Raw genomic sequence first — 22,721 nt, forward strand, 5'->3', positions numbered from 1 at the left:
AATATCATACGACTCTCTCTCACTGTTGGCTACAATCCATTCTAACAGCAGCAATACCATAAATTCACCCAATCACAACTTCGATGAAGAACTCCGAGGAGTGGCGGAAACTCTGCAAAAGTGCGTTGCAATGCCAGCCTGTCGGTTGAAAGAGAACTGATCGACCAACCAAAAACCTGGAGTAGGTAAGTCCATTAAAGCAAACCTTAAAATGGTAGAACTCTCATAGAACCAATACACGGACAGGAGGACATGAAAACTTACTGCAGCAGCCCTATGTTCTACGGAGGAATAGAAAACTTTGTAATACAAGGAACTGTGTGAAGGAACAGCGCCAGGGCTGCTGGGCACGATGACAACAGCGCGGCACCGCAGTGTAAGTAACTATCCTTCATACAGACAACATAATTAAACGCCGTGGCGCGTTTCGTGCGACCAGGGCTTAAACCTAACAAGCTGAAAGCTCGTTCCCAACAAGGACCATTAGGTGTTTCAATTCGAATTGAAACAAAAAGAAACGAGACAAAAGGAATAAACGAGGTCGTGAAGGAAAATTCACACAGAATCTCCGGCTTTAACGGTTTAATTTTATCAAATGAAAGCAAGCGGATTTTTTTTATCAAATTAGCAATGCTTTAGCAAATTCTATTTAAAATCGGTCTTATTGAAATTGTTGGATGCTCGATTTCGTTATATTTTAGATAGAGATCTTTGTTACAAAAACAATTTTATGCATAGATAACATTTTCGCTAATTCGACGATCTTCGCGTAAAATAAGTCATGCCTAAAGCTTCGGGTTTTAATTACACGTATTTTAAAAAAGCAACCACAGACGATCTTCACATTACAATACGGTCCGTTTATTTTAAACGGTTCTAAATTAACACAGAGACAAAAGAGAAATCTAAATACATCTTTATTAAAGCGTCATGCGTATTCATGAAAGCGGAGATTAGCGAATAAAGTGGTCTGGAATTGAATACAATGAGGGTCAATACTCCCTCGAGGATACACATTTTGTACAAAAGATTACCAAAGGAAGAGTGTATATTAGACTTCACACATAGAAGGCATGTTTTTGTCATAAGGTAAGTACTAGATGCCGCGACTTCATTGCCGTGGATTTAGGTTTTTGAAATCCCTTTTTGGCCTCATTGATCTTCCAGAATAAAAACAAATAGCCTGAATAGGATTTTGGCCATTGTCTACCACACTGGCCAAGTGCGGATTGGCAGACTTCACACACCTTTGAAAACATTATGGAGGCATGCAGGTTCCCTCAGGGTTTTTGAAAATGCAACCTCTAAAAGGCGTGAAATAGAGGTTTGAAATTTGTGTAGTACACGGACGAAGTCGCGAGCATAAGCTAGTAGTCCATATAACTCAAAGTAAACAAATAAAATTTTACGCCAAAGATTTTGTTCTTATTTTATTCCATGGGAAAACATGTTCAAACTTTAGCAATTAATCGTTCCAGTCTAACTATTAGGTCGAAGTTGCCATTTACCCCCTAAGGGTTATTAATGATCTGAATTTTGTGAACACAGTAGGAAATAAAGAAGAAAATCTTTGTTTTGGCGAAATATGGCGCAATTTCATACCTACATTAATTATCTAATGAATAATAATGGTTCAAAGAAGCATGGTCATATTTTACGCTATCCCATCAGATATCGGGGTGCGTAATATGAAAAATAATAAAACTTTCAAATATAATCAATGTTTCGAGCACTCTTTAACGTAAATCTTACTTTTTTACAAGTGTTAGCGCTAAAAATTCAACGCTATTTTCACTAACAGTTTGTTAGCGCCATATTTAATGTTACCTAAGTATGACTTCCTTTAAATATTATGTTGATGCAACCGGCCCTAAGGGATATCCACATTTGCATATAAAACACTTTTATGACCGATAGGTACCCTAAGAGGATCAATCACCAAACTTCTCTAACTGAATTATATTGGACAAAAGGAATTAATTTTATCAGGAAATACGAAATCCAAAGTCCCTTCACTCTTCATGAGTTATAAGATACGCATAAAGATCCATTTCCTATATGTATCTCATGGGAATTAGGCATGATTTATGTTACGCTGCGCCATGCCGCGGCCAAGCCATTTGTCAATACTTTTGTACCCGGATAGGGCATCGATTCAATACGGTCTTGCAATTTAATTTAATTATTTATTTATTTGTTTACATAAATGTTTGATATTTACCTACATAGGTTTTTAGGACACTTTAACCTTATCGACTTGTCTTGTTGTTTTGCATAAACAGCCACTTCAGACAATGGGGCCGATTCTCTTGTACACAATCTCTAAACTAAACTAAATTTAACAGGTCTAAATCTAGTGCTATCCTTTTGCGCAAGCAACATTATGAAAGGGATAGCAATAGATTTAGACGTGCCATTTTAGGTTAGTTTAGAGATTGTGTACAACGGAATTAGCCACAATGTCATACTACATTATTCAGGCACATAATATTATCCTGTGTAAAATAAATCCACCATTATCCGAGATTTGATTTATTTACCATAAATATTTCACCTAGAATAAAATTATTGATAACACGATGAGTTAATTGATAAAACATATACTATATTATTGTTTTAAATATCTACTATTAAGTACTAAAGGCCCAAATGGATATGCATGCCGTACTGCAACTGAATCGCGTTCATAACGTGATTGAATTGCATCTATCGTGCTTCGACTGTGTGCTAAACAGTTCTATAAAGGGATAATGGGGTAGGTATATTATTAGGGTCAATATTATAACTGTGCTTGAAAATTATAACTTATAGGTACATATAGATTCAATAATTGTATTCAAATTGTATTGCTCGCAGTCGCAATAAGCCTTTATAATAAGGTTTGTCTTTTATTAGGCTGGTCAGAATATTATGATTTTATTGGTTATAAAGTCGCCCTTTTCACGATAGCCTAAGCATATTCATTTTCAAGATTTACTTAAATGTACGCAATGATCATTATGGGCTTTGAAGGTCAAAATAAATTTCGGATTTTCCTGATGATAATTTTGGTATCAAGATTCGTTGTTTTGGTTGGTTGGAATGTCTTAGTAAGTTTTTTTAAATATATTTTTTAATTTCGGGAGTTTTTTCCTTTTGCAAGAGATATCGATAGTTTGATATCGATACCAAGGACGCTGAAGGATATACGACACAATAAAATATCACTAAACTAACACTGGGAATTATAATTTTGGCTTTGCCCATTATTTTTTATAACATAACACATTATTCAGCTTCAATAAAACTAAGCTTGTCTTCCTCAATATTAAAGTCCGTCTTGTTGTTTATTTGGTTGGAAAGTCTTGTCAGGCTCTTTGAGAGCCAAAATGCAACTTTGCCTGATAATAGTTTTTATAACATAACACACTATTTAGCTTCTATAAAACTAAAATTGTCTTCCTCATTTTCAAGGTTCGTCTTGTTGTTTAGTTGGTTGGAAACTCTTGCCAGGCACTTTGAAAGCCAAAATGCAAATTTGCTCGATAATTTTTATAACATAACACACTACTTAGCTTCAAACAAACTTGTCATATTCAATATCAAGGTTCGTCTTGTTGTTTGGCTGCTTGGGAAGTTCTTGTAACTTATAGACACTTAAAAGTTTGATATCGATATCAAACCTGATCTTTTTTATATAACACACTACTGCTTGATATTTATAACATAACACATTATTTAGCTTCAATAAAACTAAACTTGTCTTCTTCAATATCACGGATCGTCTTTTTGTTTTGGCTCGTAGAAAAGTCCTTGAAATTTGCCCATAGAGGGTCAAAATTTGATATAATATCAAGGGCACTTAATCGTCTTTTTGTTTGGCTCGTGGAAAAGTCCTTGGAATTTGCCCATAGAGGGTCAAATTTTGATATGATAATAAGGGCACTTAAGGATAGACTGACACAATCAGTATGCACTGGGAATTGTAATGTTGGCTCTTTGAGAGCTAATTACAACTTTGCCCGATAATTTTCATAACATACCGCACTAATTAACTTCAATAAAACTTGTCTTCCTCAACGTCAAGGTTGGTCTTGTTATTTGGCTGGTTGGAATGTCTTCGCAGCGTGCCCATAGAGTCGTACTCATTCGCGATCGCCTTAGGGTACAGCTTCGGTGTTGTCATCGCGTTGTTATGGTTCGCGTTGGAGAGGTTGTTGCTCTTTGATAGAAGAATCCCACTGGTGTTGCCGATGCCCGAGAATGAGGGCTGGCGTTTTGCTTTACGCGGCTGGGGGAAAAAGATTATTATTTTAATGACTTTAGTACAAATTATCACTCAATGCAACGCTTGAACTTCCTCCACCTAAGCGACGGAACTTTCAAGCTTAGTAATATGACATCGAGGACACTGCATGCCTGAGAGTTTTCTATAACCTCAGAGGTGAAACAACAAAAATAACAACAAATGGCGGCCTTATCGCTTTGAAGCGATCTTAATCTTGAGGTGTGTGAAATCTACCAATCTGCACTTGTCCAACGTAGTAGATTATTCCCAAACCCTTCTCATTCTGAGAGTGAGAGGAGTATGGAAAACTCTGAAGTACTTATACCTACAGGTATTCTCGCGATTTCTTTTCACGTTAAAGCAAGTGCTACTTAAAACGCACATAACTCCAAAAAGTTTGAGGTGCCCCTCGAGTGGCAGAGTCGAACCCCCAACCCCCCGAATAGGATAGGAATTTAGTATCTGCTTACCACTTCCTTCAGAGGCACAGTGACGTAACTGTTCTGCTTGGCAGTGATATAGTGCGGGCTGGACGGCACGCGCGGCTGGCGGTTCCACGGCAGAGGACCTCGTCTTTGGCAGCCGATAACCGCGGCCAGGCATACCAGACAACCTAAGCAAAAATAATTATCAACTTCAGGAAAGTGAAGTTTAAAAACACGAAGGGTTCTATACCATTGTAAAAGGATTAACACTTTTTTGGGATGTAACCACAGATTCACGTTTGCTACCTGTCAAATTTCTTGATTCTAGGTCAACGGGAAGTACCCTATAGGTTTTTATTCCCTTGACGAGTCTTGACAGACAAAACAGACTGACAGACAGACAACGAAGTGATCCTATAAGCGTTCCTTTTTTCTCTGGAAGTACGGAACTCTAAAAAGGACAATATTTTTATAAACATAATTTACCTATTATATTTTATATAAATATTAAGATCAAAGTGCACTTTTGTCGGTAATTTTAAGTTTGTCGCTAATGTGATACCGACAAAAACTTCTAAATCGTTGTTGCGCCACAGCGGCGTATTGACGCTGTGGCGTTCATATTTCATGCTTTTATAAGTACGTTTTATACGCCTCAAAATCCAAAACTGTAATTTTGATAGGTAGAAGCTATATCGCACCATCGTCACTGCTCAAAGACAAAAGAGCTAAAGAATGTGCAAGTAAGGAGTTTCTTACCCACAACGAACGCAGTTACCACACAGCCGATAATGCCGGCAAGGCTCAGCGACTCGTGGTTAGACATTGTGACGAACGAAGCCATCTCCACATTTTGACTGTAAGCCGGCATCGCGTGTAATTCTACAACAAAATTTCCTGGTTATGGGTACAATACGAAGGGTCTTATCTAATAGGGTGAAATCTACAAAGCGCACTCTAACTTTGCTTAGACTTGAGACAGAGTTAAAACGAGACAGATGCATATCTATCACATAAATCTGTCTCGTTTTAACTCAATATCTTAAGTCTGAGCAAAGTCTGAGCAAAGTGCGCTCTTTAGATCTCAGCCTAAGAATGTTAGCGCTTAGCGATCAAACTCTATTAACGTGATTGAGATCGTCACGTGATCGATTTACAATCACGCTAAAGCTTTATCTCTACAGAGCACCACCTATAGAAATTCTAAGTAGCAACGACGGGACACTTAGTTGAGGAGCAGGTCCGATCGTTCATCTGATAATCCTCTGAACTGGTGTTATGCTCAGTGGGGTGCAATTTCATATACACTTTTCCGCTCTAATAAAATATAGCTAGTAGTCATCTGGTGCTCGATTGCGGTAGAATGACAGCTACAATGTCACGATCGCAATCACCTCTGATTGGTTGATTCTCGCTTACTATTGCATTGTTGCAACAAGAATCGCACAAATTCAGCCAATCACAACAATTGATATTGTAATAATGATTGACACAGGTTTTACGAAATCGACCGGCAGTTATCCTGGTCGCGCATTATGGTCACTTCTAACAACGCCCCTACAAACATATTGGTCACGCAACTGCAGCGTGTAACCCCTTACCTGTTCTCACATTTCTCTACTTGCCCCTTGGCCTCCAGCCCACTTGGTTTCCACCAGTTAGTATCTTACCATTGTCCATCTCGGCGTCATCTGTCGCACATCTGGCCACTTGTAGCTGCGCGCCGACACACGCGCCAGCCTCGCAACTGCGTCGTCTAACTCTTTCCCCGCTCTCGCATTCACCCCATTCGCCCCATGGCCCCCAGCCGACTTCGGTTTCTTTAAAAAAGAAAAAAAAAATTAAGAATGATACCTAATGTGTCAGATATTGGTTAGAACTTTACAATGGCAACAAAAACTCAACCGTTAGAAATGCACCCTTCATCTCCAAAGTAACTATCATGATATACTTATGTGGTTACGTAAATATACCTACGATGCAACTAGGAATCAACTCAGCTTATAGTATACTATCTTATGCTCGCGACTTTGTCCGCGTGGACTATACAAATTTCAAACTTATTTTTATCCCCTTAGAATTGAATTTTCAAATGCCCTTTCTTAGCGAATGCCTACGTCATAATAGAATATATCTGTGTAATTATGCCAAATTTCAGCCCGATCCGTTCAGTAGTTTGAGCTGTGCGTTGATGAATCAGTCAGTCAGTCAGCTTTTCCTTTTATATATTGTATAGATAAAGATAACTTACTGTTATGGGTAACACTATGCGGAAGATCAGTTACCCGCATAGTGTGCCCGGTAAAAATATGAAATAATATAGAAAAAAATGTAACACTGACGTTCCGTAGTGGAACATCGACCATGGAATTTCCGCGCAGTGTAGCGCCGGCCTAACATTATTTTGAGTTAACACTGCCTCTATGCATTTTTCATAATATTTTTGTTAGTTACCTGCACAAGTATTAACGCAGATACGCCTCTCTAGCGCCGCGCCAGCATCAGCGCAGCCTTCCGGCGAGAGACACATGCGGGTGCGACTTCGATGCCCGGTGGAGGCTTCTTCGCAGCCGCCGCTACACTCGCTCCATTCGCTCCAACATGACCATTCACCTGGTACAACCAAACAGGACTTTTAAGGCCGTATATGCACGCAAATTAAGTAGTAGGTATAATCTGAACACGAGTGTATGATTGTGCATTGTACAAAAACAGATATCAGCCGGGCTTGTGTATTTTAATTCTTAATCTATGACCTACGTAAACTGCCATTTTGCAACTTGATTCGACATGTAATTTAATTGGATTTGAACAGACTGGACTATTTGTTTGACGATAAACCTGAGAACACAATAGTAATAGTTCCAGTAGTCTATAATAGTAATCCTATCGGTAAATTGTTGATAAATTATCTAAAAGTACCAATACATATTTTATCATGCACGACATCGTCATTCAAACGATAGATGAGCATAGATTGTCTAAGGAGGCTCAACCTATAATCCAATCATTCAGTCCATAAAATCAGTAATAAAATATTCCGTTTTTCTTTTCAGTATGGATCACAAAAATAAAACGTTTTTCAACTGGGATAGTGCGGGGAAATCTTAAACCAAAGGACATTCAGACAAACTCTTAGAACAATAATTTGGTGTTATTCAATATTTATATCGCAGTATCGCAATCTACATGTCGTGCAAGGTATACTCACCAACACACGCATGTGTATTGCAAGCCCGTAACATATCCGCAGGCCCCTCACAAGGGGGCCTTCGACAGCGTCGCATGCGGGATTGTTGGCCGCCGCCGCACGCAGCCGAGCAGGCTCCCCAAGGCCCCCAGGGCTCCCAGGCCGCATCTTCCTCAGGGGGCGTGCTACTACAGGTCCCCCTTGCATTGCAATACCTTTCTTCTTCTCGTGCTAACGATAACTGAATGTAAAAAAATCCTAATTAAAACCAATTCAAGCTCCATTCATAAAGTGGAGGAAACACCGGCCGGGATAGCCAACTCTGTATAAGTTATAACATGTGACATTGTGTGACACAATTTGATTAATGAACGTTTTCCTTTCTTTCTTCTTCTTAGGGTTCCGTATTTCTAATTAAAATCAGTAAGCTCTAAAATGTGGACTTAATTTAGAAAGTCAAAGTTCTGACTTCACACGGGCTCAATGATAAGGAAAAGAAAAAATAAATTTAGTCAAGTTTTGTAATATCACGTCATGTCTCTTACGATTCATTATACGTTTTCAATCTGGTGAGGTTTTTCGTGCTAGGAAAATTTCACAAAAGATTCTTGCTTTAATTTAAGCTTACCCTAATTTGCTCCTGTGTTGGTGCTTTACACAAAAACTTGAATCTCTTTTCCATGTAACTTCCATCTGAAGAATTGCCTGTAACAAGAAATAGATGATTTTGGATTCAATGGTAAGAGATAATTTTTTAAGAATTAAATGCCAGTTAAACTCGTATAACATAGTGCCAATAGTCTGGAAGGTTACAGTTATTTCATGCGGGGAGTCCCCACCCCGATTGCCATCTCGACCTGTGGCGTACTACAAATATATAAAGGTAATATACTTAACTAACTATATCTATACTATTATAAATTATTCTTATATTCGGCTGTACCTAATATAAGAATATACCAAATATATAATAATTTTATTTTTGTTATTTTCTGTGCTTTGAACTCACTCGGTATCTGAACCCAAGGCGTCCAAGCAGTGGCCTTCCTCAGCTCGCACTGCCGCAAGTCGCACGGTTGTCGCTCCGACCTGGGCCCATCACAGTCCGCGCCGCCGTGTTTGGGCGCAGGGCTGCCACACACTCGCCGCCTCTCTTTCATCCCTGCGCCGGCACCACAACCCGTACCGGTACATGGCGACCAAGTGCCCCAGGCAGACCATGATCCGTCTACTGGTGCTAATGCGGGATCTGTGATAGAAGATTAAGTAAGATATTTTTAGACTTGGAGAGGAAAAGAAACGATAAGACGAAGATGTCAAGAGAAAAGTACGTCCTACCACAAAACAAGCCAATTCAAAGCGGTTCCGTCTAACTGAGAACAGCGTCACTATTTCCTGCCATGAGGCAAAGTTCCCTTGGGTTTTTTTGCTCACAAAAATAAGAGATTCTAGACCATCCGCAGTCTGCTGGCTAAAATATAACTATAGTTTATCTTCTGTAGTATCTAACTACCTACAGTAAATTAACAGTACACCTCATCAAAATATGATCAAAGTGTGCTTTTCCGCTCTAAGTTTTTCTCAGCATCGCAAATGACTAGAATCGCTGAATCTATATTTCGGCGTGACTCCTAAACTATACTGCTAACCAAAGCCGTTACCCTGCCTCGAAATTGATGAGCAAAGCTCCGCAATATTTTTGGAAAGGGGCATTCAGGTTAGACAGGGTTCTATAATGAATTATTTACGTAGCTAAACATTGCACTTACCAGGACAAGGTGGCAGATTAGCGCAGTACATATCCTGTACATCGAATCCGACGCAAACTCTTCCACCAAACTTGGGTTCAGGCGATGTACAGGATCTGCGACGCGACTTGACGGCGATGCCGCACGACGCTGAGCATTCTGACCATCCTGACCAGGGTGACCAACCGCCGTGTACCGTACAGTTGGCAACTGATATACTTGCACCTGAAAATATTAGTGACATCAGAACATAATTTTACCCGCCCTTTTTCTCAAAAAATATTTTAGAGATTTTAGTGCGGTAGTCTGAAAATATTTTTTCAAAAAAGTGCGGGTTCAATTCCTGAGTCTTGACCTATATATGAAATTTATTTCAATCTTTGAATGTAATATTATCTTAAATTCAACACAATCCTAGGAGCGCTGTATGACTTGCTTGAAATTTTTGCTGCACTTCCATGCTGGGCCGCTTCCAAAATAACACACTTAACTGTATTAAAAGGAGAAACTCACATACTAATATATAAAATTACTTATAGCTCAAACCACTACGCATGGAATCTCGAAATTCTGCATGGTTTTCCTTCTAACGTAGACCCCCACTAATGAAATATTTTTAGAATTTCTCGAAATTCTGCATGGTTTTCCTTCTAACGTAGACCCCCACTAATATTTTTAGAAATTCCACCCGAGAGAGACTGAAACGGAAGTAAAGACTCATCTATTTGATTGGCAATTCGAGTTTTTCAGTCAAATTGTACCTTGTGCTATAAGGGTTAAAACTAAGATTACCTTGACAATTTTGTCCTCCATTCGCGGGTCTAGGGTTGTCACAGCGGCGTGTTCTACACATGCACATGTCGGGTTTGTCGTCGCCGTAAACTGCTTGCGGAGTGCCGTCCTGCATGCATTGTTCCCAATCTGACCATGACGACCAGCCGCCGTCAACTGGAACAAATTAAGTAGTTATTTGCAATTTTTAAAAATTATAAGAAATTTTTGTTTTTCGCGTTTTTTTTTGTTATCATATCAGTAATCGTCAGTACTATCACCTGTCTTCGTTTTTGCCAGCGTTCAACCTGCCTGGCCTTATCTAGTTTATGTCTTGTCTGTGTCTTATCTGTATCCTGCCTATTATTTTGTCTGTACATTGCCTATTCATTTGACCTATCCCATCTGTCTTTCTGTATATTTAGTCTGTGTCCCATTTAGGTCTCGCCAGTGTATTGTACTATACTCGGTAGACGGTACCACTTACCGGGCGTGCTAACAGTAGGACAGCTAGCAGTGGACTGAATGAAGTAAGTCTCGTGTATATGAGCGGCCGCTCTCACACACAGCTCGCGCGCGTCGTCCCAGCCGCAATGTGGGTCCACGGCACCCACACAACTTGATCTCGTCTTATATCGAGAACATCTTTCGCTGCCTATTCTCAAGACCCCTTTATCGCTGCCTATGTAGATGGACATCTGTAGAAAACAAAATCATGATTATGTTATGTTTGCCTTTGGGTTTCAAATGAAGAAAAATTTATTAAAACGAATAGAATTTTAAAATCGTGGATTACAACTCCTGGTCACATGAGTAGGTACAAATAGCGATTTTTACTTGTGTGCCCTGGTTGTCGGTCCAGGGTAAAAATCAACTGGTTAACTCAATTAGTTACAAGTTATTTTTATGGGGCTTGCGCTTGAAGATGCAGTTTAAGGTTGAGCCTATTCACTCTTTTTTTTAAAGGCATCAATATTGACCAAAAGGTTCGAAATGACCCCTATGCTGCTTTTCAAGAAATCCATCGAAGAACGGGTCATCTAGGTACATAATATATTACTCAGTACTTTGCTTTTTATCGATTACATGCTAGCCCTTAACTGCGATTTCCCCTGGTGGTAAATGATGCTGCAGGTTAAGATGGACGCAGTTTAGATAAGGGGTATAGCAGTTTTTGTTTAACCCGTATTCCCAGTACACTTAACTAAAGATGATCTGGGTAATTTGCAACAAAAAAACTTACAGTATCCTTAACAAACTGCATCGTCTGTATATTAAATTCCTCCTTCGCATCTCTCAATCTCCAAGTCTCCACAACACAAGCGCCCTCATGCCTCGGCAGTATTGCCAACTTCATAATGTCATTCTTCTGTGTTGCCACAAACACTACCAGCTGTTTGACCACGTTTTTAGTGTTGGTAACATCGACGGTTACGTGCGTGAACCGTTCTAGCGTAGCTTTGTATACGGGTTCGCCCGATATCGGTTGAATTGATTCGTACATTAGATGGTAGTTATGGTATTCTATGGTTTGATGAGATCTGAAAATAATCGTTTTTAATATCGTTATATAGTTGTGTTTGGCCCCTGCATTATTATACTGATGATTTGCCTAGTCTAGTTCAACACTGACTGAAAGACACAGGTTAAGGGTCTAGAAGCATGAGCACAGTTCCTTGTACATGTAACGTAGGTAATTTATTTTTTTAAATAAATAAATTACCTCAGCTAGTTTTGAAATAGATTAGTAAGAAAAGGGTAAATTTTTTTGAGGTACCTGATTACACTGCGGCAAATAATAGCTATTGCAGAAAGAAAGAAAAAATCTCCTGAAGTTTATAATTTTTATGATAAGTAGTTTTTTTACCTACACTTCAAGGAAATTTCTAAATAATTTATAGGAAAGGGATAAAACTCCAGTTTTTCTATCCTCGTTTTTTAGCTCGTCTATTTTAAAATTGGCTGAAAAGAATACTAACCTAGTATCACTATTGCATCTAAAGTGTTCCCTGGATTGACGCGACGGCGAGCGAGGCTCCCAAGTGGACATCGGGGAGTCCTGGACTTTGTATGGGCCTTCGAACGCCATGTGGATGTCCGACATGTTGTAGATGCACACTGCACTGCCGGCTATGCTGTTACTGTTGAAAATGCAAAATTAAGCATACTCAATATTTTCGTCCAAAATTCAGTGTTTGGAACAGTACGTGTTGCCAGTGATGACATATGGATCCGAGACATGGTCGCTAACTATGGGCATCATAAGAAAGCTCAGAGTTAATCAGCGGGCGATGGAGAGAGCTATGCTTGGAGTTTCTCTACGTGATCAAATTAGAAATCTGTAGGAGAACTAGAGTAACCGACATAGTTCAACGCGTTGCAAAGCTGAAGTGGCAATGGGCAGGGCACATAGTTTGAAAACGTTGGGGTCCCAACGTGCTGGAATGGCGACCTCGCACGGGAAAGCGCGGCGATGGGAAACCTCCCACTAGGTGGACAGAAGACATCAAAAATTTGTGTCACCTTAGTAGTTATCATCGATTTTTGTTGGTAAAAGAATCAGAGAAACTGATAGAGAAATAGAAGATTTTTTGTTTGAAGAAGAGAACCTATACCTACTTATTATATTTATGTATAACTACAAGGAATTTTATAAGACTTACGTGGGAGTCGTGAACACAGCGACCAGTATTTTCTCCTGGGCCAAATACTCGACGCTCTGTACTTCGTCATAGTAAAACGGTAGATCTCCTGGTACGGGGCACTTGAGGCGAGCCTTGAGGAATGTACTCCAGTTGTCTTTCATCACCATGTGACCACCTGAGTCGTTCTTGCAGACACGTGCTATACGCGAGTATATTGTCTAGAAAATAAAATAAAATCATACTCTGTAAATCATCGTGGTAAAGCTCAGCAAGACTTTGAACTAATATTTTATCAGGTGAGAGCAAGAGATATGTGAATTTAAAAGGGACGGATAAACGAATGCCAATTCCTTGGTAGGTAAGGGTCGCAATCAGCTAGAGTGGATACTCCAGAACTAGGCTTCCATCTCCTATTTCGAAGATAGCAGTTTGCTGCGGTATGAGCCATATCTTTCTTTCAGTGATATTCACACTGAATTTAACGCATACCTTTTACCTAGGTACCTACTTAAGTAGATACCTATGCATTGCGTTTAGCGCGCTACGGAATCCCACCTTTATAATTGGGTGTTCATATGCTGCTCCAGCTGTTTTTGCACTGCAATTTTGTTCGTTGGTACCTACCTAAAGGATGCTGCAGATGTTTATGAGTGACAAAATTACTTTAATTTTAACTAAATCTTGACCCGAAATTTACTCTCAATAAAAAAATGCTGTTTGTAGATACATACTCATACTACGAATATTTCGAACTAATTAAATATTACGTTTTATCAGGTAACATTTTTTGCTAATTAGTAAGTACACTAGTATTAAATATCATGACCACATGGAATGGTACCAAGAATGCTGACTACATAATATCAACGCTAAAACTTACACTGGTTCCATGCGAAAAAACTAGCCATAACAAAACTGGAACTTGTATCTGACAGCATTAACTTTAATATTATTGTATTGCGTAATTTGGAGGCCAGAGAGAAATGCCTTTCTCTCTTTCCCACGGATATTATTTATTAACATATTTATCGACTTTTATAATGTGAACACCATTTCTTTAAAACATAATGATCTATACTTTTTATTAAACTAGCGATCCGCCCCAGTTCTCAGAGAACATCACTACCTATTATATTATAAAATGTAAAATTATGTTTATTTGTTGGTTTCTCCTTCAATCATGCCGCAGTGGAACAACTGATTCACCTGATTTTTTACATGATGAGAATGAATTTTTTTGAAAATCTAAATCCACGCGGACCATGTTGCGAGCATCAGCTAGTACCTATTATGTAAGCATAGTAATTTTTTTTAGTAAAAATTAAGAGAAATCGTCTGAAACCGGGGCGGGTTGCTAGTGTAAAAATTACGTAAGTTTACTTATTTTTACAGAGTTTAGGCTCACCTTTCCACAGTTCAAGTATTCCACAGCAATTTCTCTGAAGACGAAGTATATAAAGCTTTCATCTTCGAAACTGCCCACGAATTGAGGTTCATTCAACCAATTGAAATCATACTGTGTTGTGCGAAGCATCTCTGACTTTCGAGGAGATGCACCGCGACTCCTAAAAATACCCAAAATTTACAGTTACAAGCTTATGGACAGTAACGATAGAATTCATAGTCAAGACAGGGGCTTTTTGGAGGACGATTCAAACGATATGTACAATATTCAACATAATATTGTATGCAATGCATTAAGGTGTGTATGGACACATGTCGTCTGAATCGTCCTCTAAAGAAGCCTCAAACTTGACTATGAATTCCGGTGTTATCTGTCGCAGAACCAATGGTCGTTGGGGAAGAGGCATTCTGGAGCAGACCTGGTAAGACCTCCCTGGTGCAGTGGTGAGTCCTGTGGTCTTGTAAGTGGAAAGTCCTAGGTTCGATTCCCGGCAGGGGCAATTTGGATTGATATATGATGAACTTTATGGAAAACATGAATAGTAGGTACTATGTTTTGAATCTTTGGGCGTATACAATATTATAACAATAGTCAAAATTTGTACAAACCTGCATATAGCAGTGTCTGAGCTGGTGAAATCCGTCGGCGTCCCAGCATAATACTCTCCACTGCTTGCAAATATAGCAGTCACGTTTGAGTGGGGGTTGTGAGGGCAGTTCGCGACACCCGACACCCATTCCGACACCAAACTTAGGGACTCGATCTGAAAAGAACAGAGGTAGATGTTATATAGGGGAAATCCAGGAGACTTGCCCAGGCAGGAGAGTTGAATCACCTTTTAAGATTTCGTGCTAATGAAACATGCCGCCCAGCGTGGTCAATATGGGAAATACTTCTAATGAGCAGCGCCAACAGATAAAGGCCTCCAGTTCCCGGCAGCCCTGCTATTCCCGATTAAGGTGGTGGGGAGCGGATGGATGAGGAAGACGGAGGACCGTGTTTGGTGGCGCGCTCTTGGAAAGGCCTATGTCCAGCTGTGGACACAAACAGGCTGATGGATTGGATTGGATTGGAAACATGAAAACGGTCATTGGTCGCAGCCATAAGGCCAATAACAAGCATGCCACCGTTTTGCACAATGGCCGATTTTCAAAGCTGTCAGGTTGGTAAACGTGTTTTGTGTGACTGCGGAGTAAATTTTTAAATTTATCAGCTGGTCGATTATAGGAAAGCTGCATCAGTCGTTGCTGTAATCTCAATTGTTGTGATTGGCTGAACTTATTCGATTCTTGCTGTAAAATACATTATTTTAGCCAATCGCAAGGGAGTGTCAGCCAATCAGAGCTGAACATCACACTGAGCTGTCAAACAAAGGCGGAAGGCCCTCTAGCTGACATTAGAAACCTGTGGGGGAAAACCAAGATACTTGGCAGAAACTTTTCACAGAACGTGTGTCCTCTTGACGGTGAAGTTATAAGAGAACGTTTAAAAATGAGGTAAGTACCTAAATAGACCATTATAATCTTGTTTTACTTATCAAAAGAAGAAAATACTCGTAAACCCTAGCAATATCAATTGCACGACCGACACTATATTTGCATATCCTATTTGTATGTTTAGACTTTAGACCAAAGAATTTTTAAATACCTACTAATACTTATGTAAGTTATAAGAATTATTACTTCTAAATCCATGCTTCAGACTATGTTGTACTTACTATAACCTGTTAATTTAAGTTTAATATGACATTCTTACTGATAATCGAAACTATTTTATATTAACGTACCTACTTAATATTACTAAATTATTAACAAAGAAGAAACTAATTGACATTATAACAAACTTAATTAATTAGTGCGATCAATAAATAAAAATAATTTCGATTCAAAATGAATGCCCTATATAATTACATGATAAAATCTATTATAAAATAATGTAACACGTAGTTTGCATGTAATTGTATAATAATTATATATTTAGCATGTATGTATTGTTAATGTACCTAACTTTGCAATGCCCTAACGGGGCTTCATGTAACCATGAAAGCAAATGAATAAATAAATCATAAATCATCCTTATGACGTGTCTCAACTATTAAGGTCTACATAATGTTGCGTGGTGGTGATACGTTTTGTTGAACCACTTTACATCAGTAGGTAGGTATAAAGTGCAAAGTGTATTTATTGCATGACACTTGTCACGTCAATTTTAATTTTTTGGATTGCAAATTTTTTGTTTGTACATATATGTATTTTGATTTAATTGTATTTTTGTGAAATACAATTATTACTATAGTTCAAGGCTCGATCACAATATTTATGTGCACTTTAATTAATATGTTTTATGTACTTATTTTAAAGCTTTTTAATTATTCAACGTAATAGCAGTAGCTCCTTCATCGATAAATTACCCGTAACCTGAATTCTTTAACACACTTGTTTAATTAAGGTTAATTAACTGGTCACACTAATTGTTTCGGTACCTACGAAACGCGTATAGCAAGTTTTCCCAATCGAACTTTTGTTTAATTATGTTGTTAAAATGAAGGCGACAACTTTAATGACACATAGGCAACTAAAGGGACTTTCTATTGAAAAGTTATTCCATCACAGTTCACAAAAAAATCTGTAAGAAATGATTACTACCTAGTTCTACTTTGTGAATACTGTAGTTTTGAAACATTTTTCCCTCTGCGTAAATTATATAAAAATGGGCTTAGGCCAAAGCGACCTAGTGCGCGATAGAATCATGAATAGTTTCATTTATTTTATTTATTATTTTTATATCTTATTAGAACGGCAGTGCCACTTACACTAACTAGATGATTAATAATAAATTTAAATACAAATAAAGTTACAGGAAACAAGACACAAAATACAAAACGATAAAAGATTAAAGGATTTTGAATATGTACGCTGAGAACATTGAATGACATATTCATGTAATGCTCTTCATAGAATGTCTGGTCTATTGCGGCCAGTAGTATTGGACTTGGACTACTAGTGCGCGAGATCCCATAAACTTAAGATCCATTACAGAAAGTTGAGAATTCATCAACATCACCATGATCATTATCAACCAATAGACGTCCACTGCAGGATATAAGTCTTTTATAGGGACTTCCACATGCCACGGTCTTCAATCCAGCGGCTCTCTGCGACTAGTTTGATGCCGTCTGTCCACCTAGTTCACCTAAAGTTCAGAGTCTCTCAGTGTGCGATGGCGAGAGCTATGCCTAGAATTTCTCTATGTGATCAAATCAGAATTGAGGAGATCCGTAGGAGAACCTGAGTAACCAATATTTCAACGGGTTGCGAAGCTAAAGTGGCAATAGGCAGGGCACATCGTTCAAACAACCGCTAGACGTTGGGGTCCCAAGGTGTTAGAATAGCGACATCGCACCGGAAATTGCAGCGTTGGAATTGAGAATTATAATTATAGTAGGTAATTAGTACGTACCTAGCCGTGATAGCCTAGTGGTTAGGACGTCCGCCTTCTAATCGGAGGTCAGGTGTTCGATCCCGGGACCTCTAACTTTTCGGAGTTATGTGCGTTTTAATTAATTAAATATCACTTGATTTAGCGGTGAAGGAAAACATCGTGAGGAAACCTGCATGCCTGAGAGTTCTCCATAATGTTCTCAAAGGTGTGTGAAGTCTACCAATCCGCACATGGCCAGCGTGGTAGACTATGACCAAAACTCTTCTCACTCTGAGAGGAGACCCGAACTCTGTAGTGAGCCGGTGATCATGATGATGATGATGAATCATTACCTCTCTCCAGCTGCAAATAGGGCTGAAAGCATTAGTCCCGCACGCAAACAGCTTGTGTCCGTATGCGAGCAGGACTTTGATATAGTTGTGACAGTCCTCCTCGGTCTGGCCCTTGTCTTGGCACAGCTGCGCCTTTTCTGGAGGAGCAAGCCAGTCCGCACGCTCCAACGGCCTGAGGCCACGAAGGGAGAGGCGGTAGAGGGCATCCCTGGAACAAAATATTCATTAAAGTTTGTTGAACAACTAATAATTCGGCTATTGAGACTTTTCAAATGGAAATTTGAAAATGCCTTCTTAAAAACAAGAGGAAACTGATTCGAGGTTCCGATTGCGTGAAGAAAATATTATCTTCTTAAAGTGGCTCATATTATAAAAGGGAGCTTCAGCTTTGCAGAAGCATGATGAATGCTCCAAACTTTTTTAGTGTTTCAAAGAATTCCAGTTGCATGCTACCTAATGCTAGAAAAGCAGCCAAATAGATATACTTAATGTTATATTACTTAGAATGTGCTAATTATGACACGATCTAGCTATTCTAGAACTTACAAAATGCAGCTCAAATCTATCAAGGACAAATAACCAAAAGTTACGAGGATATTTCAAACAAAAATTGAAAAAGTACGTTCCTGAAATGGTTACGTTACGAGCTAAGACGTGTTCAACCAACGGAACTGGGAATCAACTTAGTTCAACCTTCTATGTAAAACTATAGTATGGTACAGGTTGGATGGTAATCGGGAGATGCTAATAAATATGAGGCGGGGGGACGCCCCGCGAACCCGGACGTCACCCACGCTATCCCGCACCAGGTTAGCGCGGGAGTTGTGCGGGTGTGCGGGACGTCCCCACCCCGTTTGCCATTCGACCTGTCGCGTACTATAGTTACTAGACCGCCATTTAAGGAGAAATGCCAACAACAACACATCTATCATTAATCTGATTGGTCTATTCAAGTAGATAGGTACATCTCGCTCTCTTCTCCGCTCCGCTCTTTTTCTGGACGTAGCATTTATATAACTAACACAAATTAATATAGCAAAACGCACACATGCTTGAAATCGTTGGCATTGCAAGATATAGGTACAGAAAACTTACAATGCTTTACGTGCGCACTTTACAAACAAACAAGTATCACCTTACTTGTTTCTACTTACTACCAGCTACTAGCTCAAGTACACTGTAAGTACCCATAAATTTAAATATTCTAGGATTCGGAACCACTAGAAAATAGGAAACATTTCTAGGGTTCCGCTGTCCGTCCGTCTGTCTGTCCGCGGGCTGTATCTCATGATAATATATTTTATTATTTATATTTTTAGTGTACTTACTTTCGTCTTTAAATAAAAGAATTTAGTTTATTTGAAATCAAAACTAAACAAATAAAAGTTTAATAGGTATTATACAGAAATAAATTTAATTGGACCTATTATAGTTAGTACAACAGTGTATAAGCATACGGAATTATTACGGAGTTAACAAATAATAATAAAAATTAAACAACCCCGTATTGAATTTTATTCTTCACTAAAGTCTGAGGTAACGCTGCACGTACGTATGAGTTATGATGTAGGTCGATATAATGTATTCTGATAATACTATCACAATAAAAATATTTTTTATTTTACGTAGTGTTTTACTCTTATGGCTCTTAAGAGCTCACTGCCATAATATTAATATCGTAAATAGTAATACCTACTTACATAAGGCAAGCTATTTTAAACAAGACTCAAAGATTGTCATTGACATTTATTTCTTCCAGATTATCCACCAGTTTATAGCACAGCACACACACTATTAAATCTAAAGCCCTGGTCAAACAGGAAGCGTGACGACCAGGATTCGTGGCGAGCTTTACATAATGTTGAAAACGGGAACAAGAGCGTAAAATTCTTGATTTACAACCTTATGAGCCTGGCCAGTGCCCACTACTCTCGGTCATCCTTATAAGGATTTTTAATCGTCCTTATACGGAATCACTCTCACATATTGGGACATCTTTGCACAACATGTCCGTACGGTCACGAATAAAAAGAAATATGGGTATTGTCCATCGTAAACGTATTTTGAAACTCAATTATAATGAAACCTTATTCGAATAGATAATTTACGCCCGTTCTTCACCGAAACAATGCAAGATGAATGCAAGTCAGTTTTAAAGAAATCCATACTAATATTATAAATGCGAAAGTGTGTCTGTCTGTCTGTCTGTCTGCCTGTCTGTCTGCTAGCCTAAGTCGCGGGCATCAGCTAGTAAAAAATAATCCTTGATTTTTTTTTTGTTTTTTGTTTTTTTAATGTGAAAATATTGCAATAAAACTTAAAGCTTTAACTAAAGCCTTATCTAATTACTATACAAATCATGCCCGCGGAATGGTGCCAAGAATATGATTTGCTTGTAATTGTAATTACACCTAAAAAATTGATCCAAATTCGACAAAAATATGAAGCTTATTTTTTGCATTTGGGTTAAAAATTGACACTGTCCCATGTAAACAAAACAAATGGTTATCGAAAATATACGAAACAATATAGGTACTCGTTTATGTTCTCAAGTGTGATTATTCTCGTGTTACATCCACTCTTGAGAAACTTGAAACCGAATAATGTATGTATTATCCGCAATTTGTATATTATTATCTCACATTATTATATCTAAGTACTTAAAGGTACATTTGCTTTAAGGCGGCTATTAGACGATCAATCTGATATAATAAATTTTTGACGTTCGTTTTATATCTTTGTTGGTATATTTCTTAGTGTGAATTGTGATGGCTACGATTTATATAGAAAGTATATTATGATGCCCGCAACTTCGTCTGCGTAAAATAAGGATTTTAAAAATGTTTAAAAAAACAGTCGTATTTTTTCGACAATTTGCACGATAATTCTAAAACTATGACGCATAAAAATAAATAAAAATCTGTTTTAGAATGCACAGGTGAAGACCTTCCATATGATACAATACTTGATATAGTTATCTTACTTAAAAAATTGAAAATACTAATTATTAGTTCATGACCACAATTTAATTTTTTTTGTGTGATATGTAACCAAAAATTCACGGTTTTGAAGTATGGAACCTTAAAAATAAAAATAAAACATACCTACGATGTATGTGTAATAATATGTGTCAGCACTTGCCACTTGCCACTTCTGTATAGCTAAATGTGCCATGGATTGATTGAAAATATTTAAATCCTTTTGATATGTTGTCAATCCTCAATCTAATATAACGGATTGAAGTTTAGACTATTAGATTGTCAGATTGATAGTCTAATACCCGACTAATTGCGTGTAATTTAACTAATGGATAAAATTGTAAGCAAAAAACCAACTAAAGATAATATCATGACAGATTAGCACCTTAAAAACTTGCAACTAATACTTAAATACGGGTTCATTGGTTTTTTAATGGTAGTAGATAAAAAAACTGTACCTACAATTATTTCATCCGGAAAGTGTCACATGTTTATATTTTATAATGTGTTTTTTAAGCCTGAAACACAAGCATAGTACCTATGACGGTAAAACAAGGAAGAATGTACTATGAAGACGTTCACGCATCATCGAAGCATCGTCTTCGCGCGCTATAGAAGGTATACCTATCTAACGTGCTTCGCGCATTACCATCAACATTATCATCCCATTGCCAACCCACTACTGATACGAGTCTCTCTCAGAACGAGAAAGATCTAGTCATAGCCTACCACACTGGACACGTGCGCCGGGCGGATTGGCAGACTTCACACATCTTTGAGAACATTGATTGAACATGTTTCCCAGGCATGCACGTTTCCTCACGATCGCGATGTTTTTCTTCACCGTTAAAGCAAGTGATAAATTACTTTAAAAGCATTTAACTCCTAAAAGTTTGACGAGTGTCTCCGGGATCGCACCAATGAGGCCGACGTCTAACCATTAAGATATCACCGCATACACTGTTCCTCGAGTACGCGCGCGTTCAGTGTTTTCCTACCGTGCAGTTACCATCGCGCGTTGTTTGTTTCAAACTTTAAGCTTCATAATAATAATATTATAGTCCGCTTTTTGAACTTGTTATTTTTTAAATGGATTAAAGTAGCATTACTTGGTAAGTTGAAACACATTTTTATTTTTTATATTAAAGAATATAATTTATACCTATCTGTTCGTGTTTTATTAAAAAAAAATAACATCGACACGCACTCAGAAATCAAGGGCGTTGCAAAATGTCAGCACTACTGGCTAAATAATATTGTCACAGCTGCTGTTATCGACGGCAAAATAAAATTAATAAACGTTTCAATTATTTCCACTCCGTATTTCAAGCGTTAATCTATTTAATTCAACCTCAATATGTCACTGGTTTGCTGAAATGTTTAAAATACCTAGTGGTTCGCCTCGAACTAAGACCTCGCGGTATCCCATAATTCCACTATCCAATAACAGCGTCATCTATTAACATTATTGTGAAGTTATTTCAAAAATACTGATGCCCATTAACCAACCAGCCACGAG

General features: G+C 38.3%; 1 protein-coding gene across 4 annotated transcripts in view; it reads right to left on the reverse strand.

Moving 5' to 3' along the window:
* Nucleotides 1-3,564: 3,564 nt before the first annotated feature.
* Sema5c (Semaphorin 5c) overlaps nt 3,565-22,721 on the reverse strand; it is a 58,109-nt gene continuing 38,952 nt past the window's right edge. For all 4 annotated transcript variants that reach the window (XM_034980283.2, XM_069505643.1, XM_069505644.1 and 1 more), the window contains exons 4-20: nt 18,225-18,432; nt 15,060-15,214; nt 14,452-14,611; nt 13,065-13,264; nt 12,381-12,542; nt 11,645-11,942; nt 10,889-11,099; nt 10,423-10,578; nt 9,652-9,855; nt 8,892-9,131; nt 8,511-8,587; nt 7,904-8,123; nt 7,147-7,305; nt 6,363-6,512; nt 5,452-5,574; nt 4,738-4,880; nt 3,565-4,270 (exon numbers count right to left, since the gene is read on the reverse strand). In XM_034980283.2, coding sequence (XP_034836174.1) covers nt 4,037-4,270; nt 4,738-4,880; nt 5,452-5,574; nt 6,363-6,512; nt 7,147-7,305; nt 7,904-8,123; nt 8,511-8,587; nt 8,892-9,131; nt 9,652-9,855; nt 10,423-10,578; nt 10,889-11,099; nt 11,645-11,942; nt 12,381-12,542; nt 13,065-13,264; nt 14,452-14,611; nt 15,060-15,214; nt 18,225-18,432 — 3,100 coding nt within the window. In that variant the 3' untranslated portion in view covers nt 3,565-4,036. The remainder of the gene's footprint in view (nt 4,271-4,737; nt 4,881-5,451; nt 5,575-6,362; nt 6,513-7,146; nt 7,306-7,903; nt 8,124-8,510; nt 8,588-8,891; nt 9,132-9,651; nt 9,856-10,422; nt 10,579-10,888; nt 11,100-11,644; nt 11,943-12,380; nt 12,543-13,064; nt 13,265-14,451; nt 14,612-15,059; nt 15,215-18,224; nt 18,433-22,721) is intronic.

This window comes from Maniola hyperantus, chromosome 21 (genome assembly GCF_902806685.2).
Source record: "Maniola hyperantus chromosome 21, iAphHyp1.2, whole genome shotgun sequence".
Taxonomy (NCBI): Eukaryota; Metazoa; Arthropoda; class Insecta; order Lepidoptera; family Nymphalidae; genus Maniola; species Maniola hyperantus.